Below are 20,956 nucleotides of genomic sequence, written 5' to 3'. Positions count from 1 at the left end.
CCAAAACATACCTCCCCTCTCCGCGACACCCCGTTGTCGCCTTAAGAGTGCCGTCAAGGCAGGCATTTGTTAGTCTATACACATAAGAAAACTATACAATTAACATTAGACTAACATAAGAAAATTATAAAAGAAACAATAGAACCCAAAACAATGGTTGTTAGAATTTTTGTCTGTTTGTTTGTCAGTGCGTTTGTGTGCGCTAATCTTAACGGCTTAACTGATTTCCGTTAGGCGTTTCTAGGAGTGCGGTTTTCTAATTAAAGTAAATTTGTAAGTAAAGCAAATTTGTAAAATAATGTATTATTTTCGAAGTCGTTTTTATAAACATGGCATTAATTATTATGAAAGATATCGAGATACACCATAGACAATTATAGTACTTTTTATAGTTTTGACATATTTCAAAAAGTGGTTAAGTTGGTTTTTTGAAAATACTCATGCTAAAATATTTGTATTCGGTTTGTAAATAACTTACCCAGTTAATGTTTATAGGTTACGTTTGTAAGTATTTCGTTTCGTCGCCGCATATATTTATTCTTATTGTTTTGTTGAATTTACACTTAGTCGATAGTAAAAAGTACTTTTTTTTTAAATACAAAGATTTTCTGTGAAGGTATCGTTTGTAGTCACTATATATAAAACTCAGGGAAAGACATGGAAACCAGACAACTGATATACTGGTGGTAGGGCTTTGTGCAAGCTCGTCTGGGTAGGTACCACCCACTCATCAGATATTCTACCGCAAAACAGCAATACTTGATATTGTTGTGTTCCGGTTTGAAGGGTGAGTGAGCCAGTGTAATTACAGGCACAAGGGACATAAAATCTTAGTTCCCAAGGTTGGTGGCGCATTGGATATGTAAGCGATGGTTGACATTTCTTACAATGCCAATGTCTAAGAGCGTTGGTGACCACTTACCATCAGGTGGCCCATATGCTCGTCCGCCTTCCTATTCTATAAAAAAAAAAAAAATACTACATATACTATTTTTCTTTTGTAACAGTACAGTAACAGCCTGTTAATGTCCCATTGCTGGGCTAAGGCCTCCTCTCCCTTTTGAGGAGAAGGTTTGGAGCTTATTCCACCACGCTGCTCCAATGCGGGTTGGTAGAATACACATGTGGCAGAATTTCAATGAAATTAGACACATGCAGGTTTCCTCACGATGTTTTCCTTCACCGAAAAGCACGAGATGAATTATAAACAGAAATTAAGCACATGAAAATTCAGTGGTGCTTGCCCGGGTTTGAACCCGCGATCATCGGTTAAGATTCACGCGTTCTTACCACTAGGCCATCTCGGCTTGTAAATACATACTTATATAGATAATTACACCCCGACTCAGGACAAACAGGCATGCTCATGCACACAAATATCTGTCCTGGGTGGGAATCGAACCCACAACCTTCGGCGTGAAAGGCAAGCATCCACCAACCACGCCAACCGGCTCGTCTGTTAGATATTATAGTGCAGAAGTGTGTGCACAAACACAGCTGCACTCTCTATTCCCTAAATCTCATAATCCGATGGGACGGCAATCCGACACGACCGAAAAAAGTTCAGGTGCAGGACCAACGGCTTTACGTGCTTACGAGGCACGGGAGTGTACACACTTCCAACTTCCAGACTCCGGGTTACTACTGATAATTTTCTGACAGAAAAACTCAATAAATTTTTTATTGGCCCGACCTGGGTATTGAACCCAGGGCCTCCGGGTCTGCGGCCTTACATCAAACCACTAGACCAACGAGGCAGTCTTATATACTGAGATATTATAAGCTCTTAGTGAGTTATTTAAGTTATACGCGAGTGAAAACGCGAGCACAGGTAGTTTAAAAATAATTTTAATTTATGAGTAAGCGACAAGAATATATCATGTCATTTCTGCGTCCGAGCAGCGAAGCCCTTCGCGGTACATATATGTGTGTAAATTAAACAAAGTTAATAAATTAATTACTGTTATGTTTAACGTGTTTTTATTAACCCTTCAGCTTTGCTGAGCATCAAATTCCAAATTACATCGATCGTCGAATATTTCTGATTAGGATTAAGACTTGAGGATACCTAGCAAACAATTATGTTTGCTAGTAATCTAGCAGAACAATTTGTATGTTTGTGTATCATTTTGAAAATCAATAACCAAGTACTAGTGAACCAAAATTATTTTGGTAAACTTGTTTTTTCGATGGTAAATTGTCAAATAATTTAAAATGAATTATTGTTATTTATTTAATACGTTTTAAAACTATATTTAAATTACAGATAACATACACGGATACAAAACTTTATACATATGTATGTGTGTATATATGTATGTGTGTATATATGTATGTGTGTATATATGTATGTATGTATTATATATGTTTAGTGGGGTGTAGATTTAATATTCAGGTATCGCCTTTTTATATGTCAATGCACTTACCAGTTCTCTTACAAAAATTCTTTCACCAAATGAAAATGGTTGTCTATGAGAGATCGCTATAAGCGATAACTTGCACACCATTTTTTATTTTTCTTTTCTTTGATTGTTTTGTTTAATTAAATAAATAAATAAACTTTATTTCATTTGTAGTATTATATTGTACACATCAAATATTTAAATTAATAAAATCGCTGGTAACAGATAGCGAGAACTTAAAAAGATGCAGTTATTTTGAAATCACAGACAGACACTTCGCATTTATTTATTTTTCTAGATAAAGAGATACATAGTAAAAGTCTACACGCTTATATGTTTCGTCTTCAAATGTCTAATTAAGCTACACCTCTGTATAAACGCCATGGCACAGTGATCGCATTTATACCGCCGATCATCCGCATGAATGCGTATATGTTCCCTCAGCGACCGTTTGTTGACATACGACTTCTTGCAGAAGTCACACTGGAACTCCTTAACGCCAGTGTGTGTGAGCATATGGAATTTCAAATGTGGATTATCGAAAAATCTCATATCGCACAAATTACAAGCGTATCTACGCTGCTGTAAGTGATCTCGCTTCATGTGGATGGTTAGGGCACTTTTTCTTGGAAATATCTTTCCACAAATATGGCACTTCACGCTCTGTATAATGACTCCGTGGACAGAAGATATGTGCTTCTCTTTCCTTCTTCTCGTACTGAATCTCTCGCCGCAGTGCCCGCATTTGGATTTCATCTGCAATTGTACGTGGACCGCCAGTTCGTGGGATCTCTTCTTAATATACGTTTCGAATATTTTTGAGCAATTTTCACATGGAAACGATCCTTTTTTATGATTCTGGTAATGTGGATGGAATGTTGCGCGGTTCACGAACCCCGAGCCACATATGTCGCACACGTAATTCTTTGAATGTCGGGTCATATGTTCGAGTAACATTTTGTATTTAGTGAAAACAGCTTTGCACATTGTACATTTTAATTCTTGGTCATCGAATTTAAATGGCACTATGTGATTGTTTATGTCCAAATGTATTAGTTTTCCGTGATCTTTCAAATGGATCAACACTTCTTCCAAGCTTTCGATTGGTTTGTTGCAAATTTCACATTTCAAACCGGTTATATCCAGTTTGGCTAAATAGTTTCGAAGTCTTTTACCTTTGATGTAATTTCTTCTTTCATCTTCACCGTGGTTGGTTAATGTGTGCTGTTTGAGATCAACGGGTTTTATGTAGGCCTCGGGGCAGAAACTGCACGTGTAGCCAAAATCGTTGTGGCAACGCAGAGGGGTTGCATTAGTATGAAGCAATATCGTCGCGATGTTGTCTCCATGTTTTCTTATTTCATTTTGCTTTGTTTTATTATTTTGATCTTGTATTTCCGCTTCCAATGTCGCTTCGTTATCGCCCTTTCGCGTTGATATTTCATTTCGATGTTCTATAAAGAAATATATGTAACCATTAATCAGATTATTTACAATAAAGTTAAAATAAATGTAGAGACTATAATTTAACTTTTTTTATATATAGTATAGGTAGGCGGACGAGCATATGGGCCAGCTGATGGTAGGTGGTCACGAACGCCCATAGACATTGGCATTATAAGAATTGTTAACCGCTCACATCGCCAATGCGCCACCAACCTTGGGAACTAAGATATTATGTCCCATTTACCTGTAATTACATTGGCTCACTCACCCTTCAAACTGGAACACAACAATACCAAGTATATGTTCATTCATTCATGTCAATATCTGATGAGTGGGTGGTATCTACTTAGAGGGGTTTGCACAAAGCCCTACCACCAATAACTGATTTTAACATTAAGACAACCCGAGCTTATACATTAATAAACAATATATTAACGAGTATAATAATATAGAGTCGAAAAGCTGAAAGCTTCTCAGCGCTTGCGCTTGTTTTTTATCTCTTATAGGCAGTTTGCCCGTTGATTTGCCTGATGTTAAGCATCGACACGGTCTAGGATGAAGCACGCTTGCCGAAAAAACCGGTTTACTCTGGATTTGAAGACACCAACGTTGTACCTATCAGGACATACGCTCGAGATAAAGTATAGTATGCTCGCAGCCCAGGTAGGAACGACTTGCTACTAGAGGACATCGTGTCTTTAGCAGCTATCAGGTAGAAAATTTATATTAAATATTAACATAAATTTGTCATATTATAAAGCGTAATTTTCTTATTTTTTGTTCGGGGTAATATTAAAAATCACGTCATTGATTATCAGACGGCTAAGGTCTGGAATACCCTCCCTCCTCCTCCGTTTTTCCCAACACCAACATTACTGTCTTGCTCTTTCAAATGTCAAATTATTAATGACAGAAAGAGATAATTTTTTTTTTATTTAATTAGGAAGACGAGCTTTTTTTATTGTCTCAAAAAATCATATTGAAAATATAAAACAACACTGGCGAAATTTTTTTTAACGATATCTGCAAAAATTATTTTTTTACAATTTTTTAAAGTTACGAGTTCTTAAATTCTTTTCTGGAGCGACCTATCGACGCGTGACGTCACATCGCCCAACGTCGCTCGTTCGAACAGCCACGCAACATTTATAAGTAAGGCTGTTAGTGTTTAACACAGTTTATGTAAGTAGATAGTAATCAGTATTAATAATACTTAGTATTATTGCGTTCCGGTTTGAATGATGAGTGAGCCAGTGTAACTACAGACGCAAGGGACATAACATCTTCGTTCCCAAGGTTGGTAGCGCATTGGCGATGTACGGAATGCTCAATAATTGTCTATGAGCGGTGGAGACCACTTGACGTGAGGTGGCCCATTTGTCACATAACAAAAAAATATAAGAAAAAATACTTTTAATATTAATCGTTTATTTTTAAATATATCATTTTTTAACAAATAAGTCACAACGTTTATTTAAATTATTAAGCAATGTTTCGTATAATATTATATCCTATATAATATTATGTAGTATCTACAAATCTTTTTATTAATACTTAATGAATAACAATTGAATTCAACGCGAGCAGCGCTAGCGTAGAGGAAATCCCTAGAAATGTCACAACAAATGTCCTAAAATAATAATATCCTGGGACATTATTCACGCACGGCCATCTGATCTCAAATTAACCTTGTACAGAGCTTGTACTATGGTAACCAGACAACTGATATATTACATATACTACTTTTCTTTTGTAAATACATACTTATTTAGATAATGATACTCAGACTCAGGACAAACAGACATGTTCATGCACACAAATGTCTGTCCTGAATGGGAATCGAACCCACCTTCGAAGTGCAAGGCGAGTATCTACCAACCACGCCAAACGGTCTATCTAATATTTAATTGTTTACGAGCTTCCTAGCGGATATTCACTTCTTGATTATTGTAAAGATAACTGTTGCGGACGTGCGATAAATCACTGTTTATATTTATAATTTTGGGTTCGTTTAATAGAGTAAAAATAATTTAATTCTACTTTAAAATGCATCAAAAATTGCCTTGAAAATATCTGCCGTGAAAAAAAACACTTAATAATCGTGTTTGTTGGTTTATCGACCATTTATTTAAGTACTTAAATGGCTTTATCCTATTGTCTTTCATATTACATGCGCTCCCCATGTTTCGCACGCATGTGTCCCCGCCAGCTGCACTTTTGCACGAACGCCTGACCGCAGTGTTCGCACTTAAACCGTCTATCATTAGTATGTATACGCATATGTTCGCGTAGCGTGTTCCGTCGCCCGTACGATTTCAAACAAACCTCACACTGAAACTTCCTAACACCCGTGTGTTTCACCATGTGTTTGGTAACTTCGCTCTGCCTGAAGAATTTCATATCGCAAACCGAACAAGTGTGCTGCCTCTCCATCAAGTGGTCGCGTTTCGTATGATCGCGCAATGCACGCTGCGACACGAACATTTTATCGCACGCCTGACACTTGAAGTTCACCGACTGGACGCCGTGTACCTTCACCAAATGTTCCTCTCTCTTCTGATATCTATCAAATTTCTCGTTACAGTAACCACATTTGTTCAACTTGCTCCCATGAATGTGAACTAAACGCTCATGCGCTCTCTTCTTTCTCATCGTATTGTATGTTTTCGTGCAATAGTCGCATTTGAATAAACCAGTCTGGTGACATTTTATATGATTCAATAGTATCGTCCTCGTAACGAAACCAGCGTCACAATCATTGCATACGTAATTCCTGTAATGTGTACTCATATGCTCTTGGAGAACTTTGAATTTATTGAACAAGCTGTAACATACGATACACCTTAGTTCATCCCCTTGAAATTTAAATGGTAGGATGTAATTTTTTATATTCCTGTGTATAGTTTTCCCGTGGACTGTTATCAGGTGGTCGATAAGATCGTCAATCGTGTTCATATCTTGTTCACAAAGCGTACATAGGAGCTTAGTTATATCTAACTTTACTAGATAAGATGACGCATATTTTCCTTTGATAAGACCGCTCTTGGTTTTGCTATCGTGCTTTTCCATGGTGTGTTTCTTAAGGTCAGCTGTATCAGGGAATTCCCCGTTACAGAAACAGCACTTGTAGCCAATACCGCCTCTACAGCGTATCGGCGTTGCGTTCGAACAATCAAATATTTCGCTGATATCGTTGCCAAAGTTTTCGAATTCTGGAAACATTTTCGTTTGAAATTCTGTCGTTTCGACGTTGTCTTCATTCGTATTTGTATTGTGTTTTTTCGATTTAACTGTTTTGTTGACGGCGTTGCGTTGTTCTACAAAGAAAGGGGTATATTATTGTCTCTTTCCTTCTAGCCAGAAACTGGCAACTATCGCCTCTACTCTAAATTTCGCATCCATACAATGTCGTACAGTATTGCCTTTTTGTGCACACAGTCAAAATTAATTTATACTTAAATATATAAAAAAGTATCTTGAGTTAAAAGATATTTAACTGAAAGATCAAATGGCGCGGACTATTTATAAGATTTTACTACAAAAACTTATACTATCAGCACTTTGAATATCGACTCGAGATGGCCCATTGGATAGAATTTTCATGTGTTTAATTTGTGTTTATAATTCATCTTGTGCTTGACGGTGAAGGAAAACATCGCGAGGAAACCTGCATGTGTCTAATTTCACTGAAATTCTGCCACATGTGTATTCCACCAACCCGTATTGGAGCAGCGTGGTGGAATAAGCTCAAACCTTCTCCGCAAAAAGGGAGAGGAGGCCTTAGCCCAGCAGTGGGACATTCACAGGCTGTTATTGTTGAATATATATCTACATAAATTATAATAAGAGACGAATAAAGATAAATAAATGTTTACCTAAAATTGTCGAAAACATCGAGTTGGCAATTCCGAAGAATAATGATTTGTTTAAATTAATTTTGGTACACTCGGGTCTTAATGTAAATTTACCAACCTAGAGTAGTTTGTGTGTATGAGTTTGCGGTGATTTTAGATTAAATAGATATCGTATTAAGACTTTCTCCAAGTATGTCTGGTCAGCTGATCTTTAATGATTTATCCGCCAATCAGAACGATACATATTTTCTCTAAGTTAAATGTATAATAGCAATAAACATTTGCAATACTTATGCAATTTTCATAAGAATTTTGAAAAAACATTTTCTTAACAACTTTTTTAAATAAAACATCAAAGGTTAGTCTGTTTGTGAAAGGGGGGGGATACAATGCACAAGTTTTCAATATATATTAGGAGTGCAAAACAGTGCTTATGATAAAGTTATCTATTTGTCTGTCGTTTGTTTTTGTGTTAAATATATATGTGTATATATATATAAGAAACTGAAGTCATTTTTTTATAGAATAGGAAGGCGGACGAGCATATAGGCCACCTGATGGTAAGTGGTCACAAACGCCCATAGACATTGGCATTGTAAGAACTGTTAACCATCGCTTACATCGCCAATGCGCCATCAACCTTGGGAACTAAGATGTTATGTCCCTTGTGCCTGTAATTACACTGACTCACTCACCCTTCAAACCGGAACACAACAATAACAAGTACTGCTGTTTTGCGGTAGAATATCTGATTAGTGGGTGGTACCTACCCAGACGAACTTGCACACAGCTCTAGTTAAGTTATAGTAAATGATTTCTTTGTGTATATTTACACTAACAAAGTCTGTTTAAATATATTTTTATTATATAAGAAAGGTATATTTGAAAACAGCATACAATTTGTCTGTTAGTTAGATCGTAATACTTTTTTATCTTTTGCGTTTTTGTTATATGAGTTTGAGCAATCAGTTTGCAGTCGGTGGCCGATTAGCCAGCCTGCCTTTCTCGAGTAAACTGCCTATGTCGATATAGTATCAGACAGTTTAAAGCTAGATTTAGTAATGTTGTCAGCGTTTGTTTTTATAGTGTTAGATATGTATCAGCTGTATCACTAAATGTTCCAACAGATAATAATTATCTATCTTTATTAATGTCATAAAATTTCTTTCATTTAATTCAATATATAATCGTTATAAAATATAGCGTTAACTTAGAAGTGAATTCAAAACAATTATTAGATTATTAATGGAAAAGAAAAAAAAAACAATACTGAAATAAAAATAAAAAAAAACTATTTATTAACAAAATCATTTGTATCCCACAACTACACTTGTTCTCCGTGCTTCGCACGCATGTGTCCCCGCCAGCTGCACTTTTGCACGAACGCCTGTCCGCAATGCTCGCACTTAAACCGCCTATCGTTCGCGTGTATACGCATATGTTCCCGCAGCGTCGATTTCCTCCCATACGCCTTATTGCACACAACGCACTGATAATCCTTCTCGCCAGTATGCTTGACCATATGCTTCTTCAATTCTATATTCTTGTAGAAACCTAAACTGCAATATGAACACTTGAATGGTCGAAGCATCAGATGGAAGCTCCGTATGTGAGTCCTCAAGGACTTCTGGCTGTTGTAACTCTTGCTGCACGCTTGGCAATTGTAGAGAAGTTTCGCTGCGCTATGCACGATCACCTCGTGCTCCTTCTTCTTCGCTATATCGATAAACTTCTCGCCGCAGTAGCCGCACTTGTGACGTTTGTTGTTGAACATGTGGACGGACCGTTCGTGATCGAGCCGACGTATTCGCGTCGTGAAAACTTTAGCGCAGAACTGACACGTGAACACGCCGGTCTCGTGGCGATAGCCGTGCGATTGCAGCGAACGTTTATTTATGAAACCGCGACCGCACTCCTCGCACGCGTAGTTCTTGTAATGATTCAAATTCACGTGATCGTTTAACACTTTGAAACTGAGGAATTCCTCCGAACAGACGGCGCATTTTAGCGTTTCGCCGTCGAATTTGAATGGAACGAGATGATTGTGGATGTCCGTGTTTATTTTTACGCTGTGCTCCAATCTGAGGTGGTCGAGTAAGTTCTCCAAGGAGTCTATGCTGTCACCGCAAATTTTGCAGATGAGGTCTGTTAAGTCTAGCTTCACGCTTCGATCTGATATAACGTTCACCCTGAGCATGTTTTCACTGAAATGTTCTACAATTGTATGTTCTTTGAGGTCCGAAGCTTTTTCATATTCAACCGAGCAGAAGAAGCAACCGTATCCCGTACGTACGAATCCTTTAAATGGCGTTGCGTTCGTGTATTTCATTATATAATCCACATTTTCTTGACGCTTCTGCAAATCCGGTCGTCTCCGTTTCTTGGTTTTTTCCGTGTCTTCTAGTAGCTGCCTTCCTGTGGAAAAATATCAATTGATTAGATGTGTAGTATGTTTTATATATTTTAAACGGCCTCACTTATAAACGATATACAGTTAATTTATGATAAGAAGAAAAATGTATTTTGAATAGAGTTCGCGTTAAACCCGTTCTTAGTGAGCGTCTACCTCGGGGAAGAAGCAACTGTGACGAATTTCAATTCAATCGTACGTATAGTTTAGGAGATTTCGTGATTATTGGTATGTCAATTATATATGTATATATGGATTGGTATTCACCCGCGACATCGCTCACATATAGCGGGAGCTGTTAGGTACCAAAAACTTTGGGTCTTTTTCTGTACATCTAACAACATGTATGAAAACTTTCCGCAATCTCATATTCGCGTTTATAATATTAGTATCTTGGACTGTAGATAGAATATTAATATCAGCAATATATACATACTCACATACACCCAATAACATAATACATGCAGACAAACACACACAATTATATATTTTTCATTTATATAATATAATGTATTTAATTATTCACAATTTGTATTATAAGATTTTCATAATCTGCAATTTGTTTGGCCTGTTCACAATTAATAATAATAAATATATAAATGGCAACAAAATATAAACAGTTATCTATTAAATCTTCGCCAGGCAAAAACATGCAAAAGCATGGCTTGCAAGGGGGTGGGGATATAGTGGTTCTAGTTCAAGGATCAAAAAATAAATCCTATGTCAAGATTTTTGATGCATATAATGTCATGCTTTTATATAAAAATAGTCACCCGTCTTGTATATAATATAATATGGGACAAGGCACATGGCTTACGGATTTCGCCAATTTTCATATCTTAATATTACTAGAGACATCTAGCGGCATTTTAAGGAAGACACTAAAGAGTTTTTAATTAGATATATTGAAATTGATCACTTACCTTACGTGCCCTATGAACGAAACAGCAATAGAGCACTCACGACAAAAAAAAACAAATTTAGTGTCCCGATGTCATAAGAAATCAAGTTAAATCAATTTTTATTTACCAATAAACGCCTTTTACAGAGATTATAAAAAACACCCCTCTCAAATTGTTTTTATGCATAACTAGCGGTCCACCCCAACTTCATTCGGATTGAAAATTGTTCAAAAATATCTCAGTGGATATTATGATACCTTGGGTTACATTATTGTAAGTTTCGTGGGATATTTAATTTTAAAAAAAGCCTATGTTACTCGCTGGTAATATAGCTTTCTGTATGCGAAATAATTAATAAAATCGGTCAAATAGTTTTTGAGTGTATCTATTACACACAAACATACAAAAAAATCTAATATTATCTCTTTATAATATTATTATAAATACAGAAATCAAAATATCATATCATGAAATTTCAATTGATACAGATTTTCTTACATCCAATAGCAGATAATTGGAATATGATGAGCTTTAATGTGTTGCCATAAATAACAAAATTTCAATACTCACTAGCGATGGCTGAGCTGATGGCCTTCCTTGGTACGTTATAAAGTATCGACGCCTTATTTTGTGATAATGCTTTACTCATGACAGCTTGTAGACACTTCTCCAAATCTTCATCTGTGTATGTCTTGCTTCTGCTCTTAATCATCAATACTTCCTCCTCCTGTTTCCTTTGAGGACTCTCGATTTTGATGTCTGAAAATTTGGCATTGGCAATTGGCTTTGGCATTATAAGAAATATTAACCATCTTTTAATTGACGTTTTGTCACTTCGACAAACCGGACCACAACGATACTATGTATTGCTGTTTGTAGTAGAATATTTACAATACGATGAGTGGGTACCATTAAACGGGTAGATTTTCATCAAGTAAAAAAGTCCGTTCTACGTCTGACAATTTCTTGACAGAACAAACCAATAACTTTCGTTCTTGCCCACCTCTTTATATATATATATTTAACCTACCTGTCTTATCTCTATCAATATCGTCTTCTAAATATTCTATACTTAAATATTCCGTTTTTATTTCATCTTCTGACTCTTCCTCTTGCTTGATGTGATCGTTGGCTGCTGAAAGGTAGAAGTTAGGAGTTATTATAAGCTTAAATTCTATAGGCATTAAGATTAGATTAGAACTTTTTATGTTATAGGTAGGTGGACAGGCAAACAGATCTGATGTTAAGTGGTCACTACCATCCAAAACATGTGACTTTTAATGTTTCAAACTATTTTTGGTTGCTCATGTTACCATTTTTTTTTTTAATATTAAAGTTCGTTATACAAAAAAAAACGAACAGAGAAGCTAAAGCAATTTAACTGTTTTGTCGTTGACTGTCAGTATATGGGTCCAATTTTTTATGTATTAAATATACATACTGTTCTTCATTTGTTCCAAAATTAAATGCTCCGTGTATAATATCTCTTTTTTAAAGGTAACTGCATCTCGGAGACGAGACACACAGGTGTCACATATGTATTCCATCTCCGCATCTTCTGGTGGTGGTTCCCACTGTGAAACACAATGTATACTTCAATCAGGTCAGCACCGGCCTTGGGGTAGAGCTAGATGGCAAATCGCTACAGGTACCAGGTGACTAGAGGCATGAATATGTCATAAACCATTTCCAGTGGTACTTGAGCATTGTTTGAATTTTATGTGGTAATTATTATTTATATAACATTGATATGCAATTTATGTGAAGGTAAAGCGTCGACCAAAGGGTGCTGAAAGAAAATCTCGCTCTACCCTGATGCTCTACCAAGGACCAGGGACGACAATGATTCATGTACCTTCAAGTGTACCTTGAATCATCATGTTACATTATTCCATTAAATGTTAAGCGTCAGATTGTAGGAGCTTGAGAGAATAACTGGCAAGGTTTGTTGCACAGTTGATTAAATCAAATTAATATATTATTTATATCGCATGAAAATCAATAAATAATAACTTGACGCTGTTTTATCATCTTCATTGTAGTTTAGCGAGTTTAAAGCAAATATTAGTGTTTTATTAACATGATATTTGTTGTACATACTTGGTAATGTAAAAATTATTTTATTTATTATAAAAGAAGGGTTAAAATACTTACTGTAAGCGCAAAACACTCCGTCAACATTTCACCGTATATTTCGCATTCACCATCTTTATAATAGTCCGTCCACAGATTCTTCAAGCCGACTTCTTCCAAGCAACATTTACATCTATATAAATAATCACCCCTTTTACTTTTGCCCATAGTTAATTATTATTTCAAATTGGAAAAAAGCTACAAATATATTCGATTATTATAGTGGCATTTGATAATCTCATTTGACAGTTGGCCTTACTTTAGTGATGCCCGATTGATATCGATGTGTAAAAATCGTAAATAATCGATTTTTTTATAAAACTGTAATTTCATAAATAAAATAATAGATGAATGATGATGCGAATGATATTTGTTTTTTTTTTTAAATATGTAAATAAGATAAATCATATTCATTCAATTTTAAATTGCATACACTATGTAACTACTATATTTATTTTTAATTACATTCCTTACTGTCTTAAATTTACTTCTTAAGAACCTTCTGCCCTTCCCTTCCAACTGATTATATATTTAAGAAACATTCTTAAAAACAACTTTATCATTTTTCATACTTATATATAGTTCTTGGTTGAATTAAAGTTTTTAACTTTTTTACAAAAGAAAGTTATACTTAGTATGTACTCATACTAAGTATAACTGTTACTGACGGTAAAATATGATGATATCCAGCTGCAAAAAGCTCTACCATCGAGTAAATTTATATGGTCTTATCAATTACAGACCTACCAGGATCGCATTCTCGCAGCGATCAAACAGATGCTTCAAATCTCCTACATTATATACTACAAATATGTACTTATTTATAATACAACTAAATTTATATGAACTTTCGTTTTACTTCCAATAACTTCGTCGACATTCAAACGCCATTTTTGCCCACATCCATAAATACAATATTTATGATCAAGATTAGAAGTAATATAGAAAGTTGTTAGTCTTTTCCAATGGCAGGATGAGTAAGCCTGCAAATTGGAAAAGACCAGCCATACTCAACTTTTTCTATTTAGGAGCCACAGTCATGGTGTCGTAGGCCGCAAACAAAAAATATTTAGGTAATGATTTCTTTCGTTTCGGGATTGTTACAAATTGTATTAAACAACTATGAAGCCGAGATGGCTTAGTGGTTAGAAGGCGTGAATCTTAGCCGATGATCGTGAGTTCAATCCCGGGCAGGCATAATAAATATTCATGTGCTCAGTTTGTGTTTATAATTCATCTCGTGCTTGGCGGTGAAGGAAAACATCTTGACGAAACCTGCATTTCATTGAAATTCTGCCACATATGTATTCTACCAACCCGCACTGGAGCAGCGTGGTGGAATAAGTTCCAAAACCTTCTCCTCAAAATGGAAAAGAGGCCTTAGCCCAGCAGTGAGACATTAAAAGGCTGTTACTGTAACTATGAACGGATTTATCGTGTATATGTTAACATTTCTTTATTATTTCCTGCCATTTTCAACACTTTGCAGTGTCACAAGCACTGTTTAATTAAAATTATTTATTTAGGTGTTAATAATAAGCGTTTGAAATTAATACTTGAAAATAAAGTAACAATAGGCCAACCACAAAAGCCCGGCGGACCGCAGGTTGAGTGCAGCTGGAATATATTGAGATAAAGGGTCAATTTTTGGACACAATTATAATAATATTAATTCTACAGTTTGAAGACTCGCCGGAATAAATAAAAAAGTTTTGATTCTGATAATAATGATGGCACCAAAATTATTTATTCTATTTATTAATAAAATATATAATAATATATATATAATTGTTAAGAAATAATCGCAAGACCTCCCCGAACATCGAGCGCTACCAAGAAATACCATACCGTGAGAAATAATCACACCATGCATTCCTTGAAGCTACCACCTGTTGCCAGCGTCGCTGCTTTGTTTCGCAAGACCTCCCGAACATCGAGTGCTACCAAGAATTACCATACCGTGGGGACCATTCAGTGATTCACCGATTTCGTTATAAATATGTAATTCAGACTACAGATCTTCACTTTTTGTTCTAATATCGAACAGACTGTCACGTATTAGAAATTAGAAATAATTAATTGTTAAATTTAATTACTTAAATAAACGTATAAGTTAAATTCGTTCGGTTTCATTCTGCATCCTCAACGGCAGCCCTACGTAATTTAATATTAAAAATTGAAAAATAATATTGGAACAATAAATAACAAAACAATTGATAAAAACTCTTTAATTTTCTATCGTTGTATTGAATTCTTTATGCATTTGGCAATGCTTTTTCAAGCTGATCATCCTCGTAAAGCTCTCGCCACACAGACCGCACAGGTAGTTCCTCTCACCAGTGTGACGGACCATATGATTCTTCAATTCATATTTCATTAGGAAGGTTTTATCGCAGTGTTTACACTGATGTTTCTTTTCAGCACCATGGCGTCTCTTCATATGAGCTAGGAAGTATGGCTTCCATGTATAACAATTACCACAAAACTCACATGTCAACACCTTCACTTTATCCTTATGATGTTCCGTCACATGTACATGTCTTTGAAACAAACCCAAGAACTTCTCCTGGCAATATAAACATTTGATCGTACTCTCTTGGTTGTGGACGAGGCTGACATGCTTGGCCCGATACTTGTCCAATGTGAACACTTTGTCGCAAACATCACAAGGATAGTTGCCCACTTTGTGGACGTTCAGGTGTTTATCCAACCGGGTAGCTGATAGGAATGTGTCCCCACACTCATAACAAATGTAATTACTGTAATGATTATTCATATGACTGTCAAGGTGTCCGAAATTGTGGAAGTTCTGATGACAGAGGACACACTTCAGGTCTGAGTCGAGGGCATAGGGTATGACCTTGGAATACGCTTGATCGAATTCGAGGTCGTGTTCTTCCGCGAGGTGGACGAACACGTGATTCCAGTCAGGCAGCAGCATATAGCAGGTCCTGCAGTGAAGGTCATCGACGTCCAGTTTTATTATCTCGTTCAGCCATTGAGGCCGCATGTACAGCTCGATCTTCGTTCGTTCGTGGACGTGTTTCGTTCTCGTGTGCTTTCTTAAATCGTCCGGGTCTTCGAAAGTCGGTCCCTCGGTAGAACAATAGAAGCAGTAGTATCGAGTTGTCTTCGTTTTGAATGGTATCGCTGTTGTATGAAGCAGTATCTTCTTTATTTCCTCTATCAACTGGAAATGTTTCTCGTTACTCGATTCTTTGGCTTCGTCGCCTGAAATTTAAATTATATATTATTGAAAATTTTCATTTATTTTAAATTTGTAACATTAAAGCTCTACAGCTATATGAAAGTTATGCCATTGGCTTGAGATTGGCCGTGGCCGAAATCGGTCAGAAGGACGTCGTCATCATGAATTATTTAGACGGGAATAGAGCATTTAGTCTCTAACTTGATATGCAATGATGGCATATCATGACGGGCGGTTTGACGTGGTTGGTACCTGCCATTGCCTTTCACGCTGAAGGTTGTGGGTTCAATTCCCGCACAGGACAGACATTTGTGAGCATGAACATGTCTGTTTGTCCTGAGTATGGTTGTAATTATCTATATGAGTATGTATTTACAAACGAAAAGTAGTATATGTAGTATATCAGTTGTCTGTTTTCCATATTACAAGCTCTGCTTAATTTGGGATGAGATGGCCGTGTGTGAATAATGTCCCAGGATATTAAAAAAAATATTTATCTCTCAGATATCTATGACCGACTAAGACTCACCGTCCCCACCATCGACATTGACCTTCACGGCTAGGGTTTTCTTGGGTACGCCATATGTTGTCGCTGCGATTGCTAGCGACATCTCTCCACTGCGGACCGCTTTCACAGCGCAACGGAGGTCCTGTAGTGTGTACTGCTTGTACTGTTTTGTGCGTTCACTCTTCTTCTTTTTCTTCGGCCATTTCCGTTTAGTTAGCTCGGGACTCAGGGCACCTGGGATCGAGGAGTCCTGGCTGGACTCTTCTGGATTTAAATCCAAAACTACTACTTTTTCTAAAATATAAGAAATCGATTTTTTATATATATGATAATTAATTAACTTCTACTTTCTAGAAAAATCATTCACTAGTAAATAAATAAATATAGAAATTGACACTATAACAACCATCCTCTACAACGCCAATACGCCACTGAACTAAGATGTTATATCTCTCGTGTCTGCGTTACACTCAACTTACTAAGTACCCTTACTAAGTATCGCTGTTTGGCGGTAGGATATGTGTTCTACCCTATGATCTTCCTGTGCCCCTGACGACGTGTATGCAAAATTTCATGTTGATCGGTTAAGTAGTGAAGATGTAAAAGCGTAACAAACAAATAAACAAAATCACTCTGGCATTTATAATCTGTGCCGGTTTAAACAAGTGCGGGGCCCGCAGCAAATTCTTTCGAAGGGCCCTCGATATGCTATAAGCTCTTAAGTATAAAGTGTCAATAAGATTATAAAACTTAATAGATCCAGCTATAGACTTCTCAATAGACAGATTACGACATAAGCTCGTCCGAACCACCAAAGCACCGCGACAAAAAATTAAATGAATGCATTGAAATCTTAATAATTTATTTGAATTTATATATGGTCTTTAGTTGTGTCCAACTTTAATTTGTCAGCTGACGACAAGTCTGTCAATATTAAAGCGCAAATGTCAGCTGTCAATATAATGATTTCCTGACGACCTGAATTCTTTTTTTTAATACATATTTCAATGTTTATATGTTATATATTTATCAATAAGCAACATTAAGCACTTTATTGATTGCTTGTATCGGTCGGTTGGATATAACTTATAATAAAATTACATCTGGCCATTAACTGTCAGAGGACACCTGTCATGGTAGCGGTTTTTAGAAAAATGGAGGTACTAATAAATTAATTATTTTTGTATTAAGATTATATTGGAGAATAAATAACATAATATTGACAACGGTGTCTCATTTTTGACCCGCTTAAAATATTTTATATTTATTTATCGCTTTCTTTTACTTGTTTTTTTTTAATTTTATTAACTTTTCAAGATTTCAAGTGGACAAATTTAAAAATAATACTATTCGTATCAATTTTTTTTAATTATCTGCGCAAATCATATTCATCAAAGCGGGATAATTAAGACGTTCTTAGCTCATAGTGTTCCTAAGTAATTTTTTATTCTTTTCAATTTCGAAAATGATTGTTGACGTGGATTGTCTTAGTTGGAAAACGTTTAACTTTCTGGTTTCACGTTTTTGTGACATCAAATAAATTCAGTATACGTCTTAACAAGTTGCATTGAAAAAATTACGCATAGATAGAGATGAGTAAATTTAAATATGGGGGGGCCCCATTTGCGTGGGGACCGTAGCTATTGCTAATCTAGCTACATGGTAAATCTGGCACTGGTTATAATATTAATAAGGATAATGAGGATACCTTGAGCGGTTTGGTCTTCCATTTCAAGATACTCCACTTGCTCATATCTGTCCTCCGGAGAAATAGATGGGAGCGAGGTTGCGACCTCTTGCGGCTCATTACCTAAAATAAATGCTTAATAATCAATAGTTCCATTAAGCAACTTCGCATCGAGAGCTCCGAAGCTCCTGTAATACAATCAACTATAGCCTATTCCAATTGAAGATGCAAAGATAATAAAAATACATAGATTTACATATTCCATGTGACTCCCGACCTCCGTTTTTCCCACCACCTACAATATGGGTACCTTCAAGTCTAGAGTGAATAGGCATCTTCTAGGCAAGCGCGCTCCATCTTAGACTGTAGATGATACAGTCTTACCACACCTGATGGAAAGTGATGACTTTCCATCAGGTGTGGTAACAGTCAAGTGCTAGCTTATATATTTAAAAAAAAAAAGACTCGCTAATAGCTCTGCTATATTATGCACAGTTCTCGATTGATATATCTCTATTTACAATACACGTAACTGTTCCTATTCATACTTCTGGTTTCGTTTCTACTTCTTACTCCGTTCAAGGTGTCCGATTATGGAAGAAGTAACCTGAATATATTAGAAAAACTACCTCTAAATTTTCTTTCAAGACTCTTGGCTCTGTGAGCATATTATGTCAGAAAGTTCCTAGTTCTTGTCATCTTATGACAAGTATTAGTTTATGTATATACAAATGCTTATATGGTTTACATAATACAAAATTCACTTACTATCACTCAAAGCATCTTCTAAGATGGTATACTGATCTAATTCGTCTTGAGATATATACTGAATGGTTGTGTCTTTGTCTTGAGTGGATGGACAATGGCCGTCTTTGGTGACAATTTCTAAAAAAAACCCCGAAATATCATCTTAGAGCCCAAATAGAAGTATTATTGAACTATACGCTTAAAAATAAAAAATTACTGCGTCCATTGGTGAAAACCGTATGAAAACCGTTTTGGGTTCTATCACGTTCAAACAGACAGACAAAGACAGGCAAGGGGACTTTGTTTTATAATATTTTGTGAAGTATAAATCACTATTATTGCATGATTTTTTTTTAAATACTGACATTAACTGAGGAATAAATTGTACATTGGAAATTTGAATAGCAAATTTTCTTTTTAAATAAGATAATGTTCATCAATAAATACCATTTGATAAAATTTCTTCAGTTGATAATATTTCCTGTTTAAAATATACAGCTTCACGGAGTCGTGAGACACACAATTTGCAAATGAATTCTTCATCTTCCGATGGCTCCCACTGAAAATAAATAAAAACCAGTCTCAAAATTGTATACGACACTATTTTATGGGCAGCTATTACATTTCTTATAACATAGCTTGTTATTTATAGTCGTTGTGCCAGGCCTCTTAAAATATATATATATATATATAAAAAATATGACACTTGATAACTTAGATGTATTATTTTTAATCCTAAGCAATTTTCTGTAGTATAAGTTTATTAAAAAAATTATAATAATAATAATAATAATTTAATTCCTGAGCATAATCGTCTATGTGTACGTACTTATTTTTAATGCATGTGTTATTGATTCAAATATATATAATAATAAAATTAACAATAACACTAAAACTACTATTTATTGATCACCGATGAAAGAAGAAGGAAGAATTATTTATTTACCAACGGCTGGCTGATGCAACCTCTCAAGCAACCTTTGGGAGAAGACATTTGAAATCTAAGAATATAGTTGCTAGATAAATAAATATCTACACATTAATATCAATAACTACTTAACCATATGTTAATATTACACATATTAAAGAAGCAAGATGTGTGAAGAACAATTTTATCCCTAAGAAAGTATTCTCTTCCAATTTATTATTTATCCAAACTTAGGAAAGATTACATATTTTCTCTCTAATATCAAAATGAAACAGGTAATTATAAGATATTTAAAAAAATAAAAGTATTTTTTTTAATTATTCGTAACAACATAAACTTTAATAGCTTATTAGTGACTGAAAATAATACAATTACTCAAACATATTACCGATATATAAAAACAGGAGTTATTTTAATGAATATAATGCTAAGTTACCCAATAGTTTACTTGTAATAACGAAATAACTTCTAATCAACACCTTACCGGTAAAGCGAAACATTCAACCAAGAGTAGACCGTATATTTCTTGTTCACCGTCGTAGACATGTTCGTCCCACAGCGCTTTAAGTTCCTTATCATCCAAGCAGCATTTACATTTACGTAGACATTCTTCAACTTTTAATTCATCAACTACACTCAAGTTCATATTCGATTGAAAAGATCTTTCAATTTACAAACAAATAACAATTCAAGATACTTTTTCCTAAATTGTTGACTTGGAAACTAGTCTT

The 20,956-nt window shown here is 35.5% G+C and overlaps 2 protein-coding genes across 5 annotated transcripts; both read right to left on the bottom strand.

Moving 5' to 3' along the window:
• Positions 1-5,502: 5,502 nt before the first annotated feature.
• Positions 5,503-13,396, bottom strand: LOC126779500 (zinc finger protein 260-like). Of its 3 annotated transcripts, none has more exons than XM_050503537.1 (5): positions 13,169-13,396; positions 12,456-12,588; positions 12,045-12,149; positions 11,585-11,773; positions 5,503-7,165 (listed from the first exon to the last, which is right to left on the bottom strand). In XM_050503537.1, exons 1-5 carry the CDS (start codon positions 13,313-13,315, stop codon positions 6,015-6,017), a joined length of 1,725 nt encoding a protein of 574 aa, XP_050359494.1. In that variant the 5' UTR covers positions 13,316-13,396; the 3' UTR covers positions 5,503-6,014. The 3 variants fall into 3 exon arrangements, with proteins under 3 accessions (XP_050359494.1, XP_050359495.1, XP_050359496.1); XM_050503538.1 differs by having other exon boundaries at positions 12,045-12,146; XM_050503539.1 differs by lacking the exon at positions 5,503-7,165 and adding an exon at positions 8,979-10,117.
• Positions 13,397-15,371: 1,975 nt separating this feature from the next.
• On the bottom strand, positions 15,372-20,951 carry LOC126779496 (zinc finger protein 26-like). 2 transcript variants are annotated; one of them, XM_050503518.1, is made up of 6 exons: positions 20,710-20,951; positions 19,745-19,856; positions 19,319-19,435; positions 18,572-18,673; positions 16,885-17,157; positions 15,372-16,378 (listed from the first exon to the last, which is right to left on the bottom strand). In XM_050503518.1, exons 1-6 carry the CDS (start codon positions 20,869-20,871, stop codon positions 15,375-15,377), a joined length of 1,770 nt encoding a protein of 589 aa, XP_050359475.1. In that variant the 5' UTR covers positions 20,872-20,951; the 3' UTR covers positions 15,372-15,374. The 2 variants fall into 2 exon arrangements, with proteins under 2 accessions (XP_050359475.1, XP_050359476.1); XM_050503519.1 differs by lacking the exon at positions 19,319-19,435.
• Between the last annotated feature and the right edge of the window lie 5 nt (positions 20,952-20,956).

The sequence above is a fragment of the Nymphalis io genome, chromosome 29, assembly GCF_905147045.1.
Source record: "Nymphalis io chromosome 29, ilAglIoxx1.1, whole genome shotgun sequence".
Lineage (NCBI taxonomy): Eukaryota > Metazoa > Arthropoda > Insecta > Lepidoptera > Nymphalidae > Nymphalis > Nymphalis io.
This window is presented reverse-complemented; position numbering and strand designations above follow the sequence as displayed.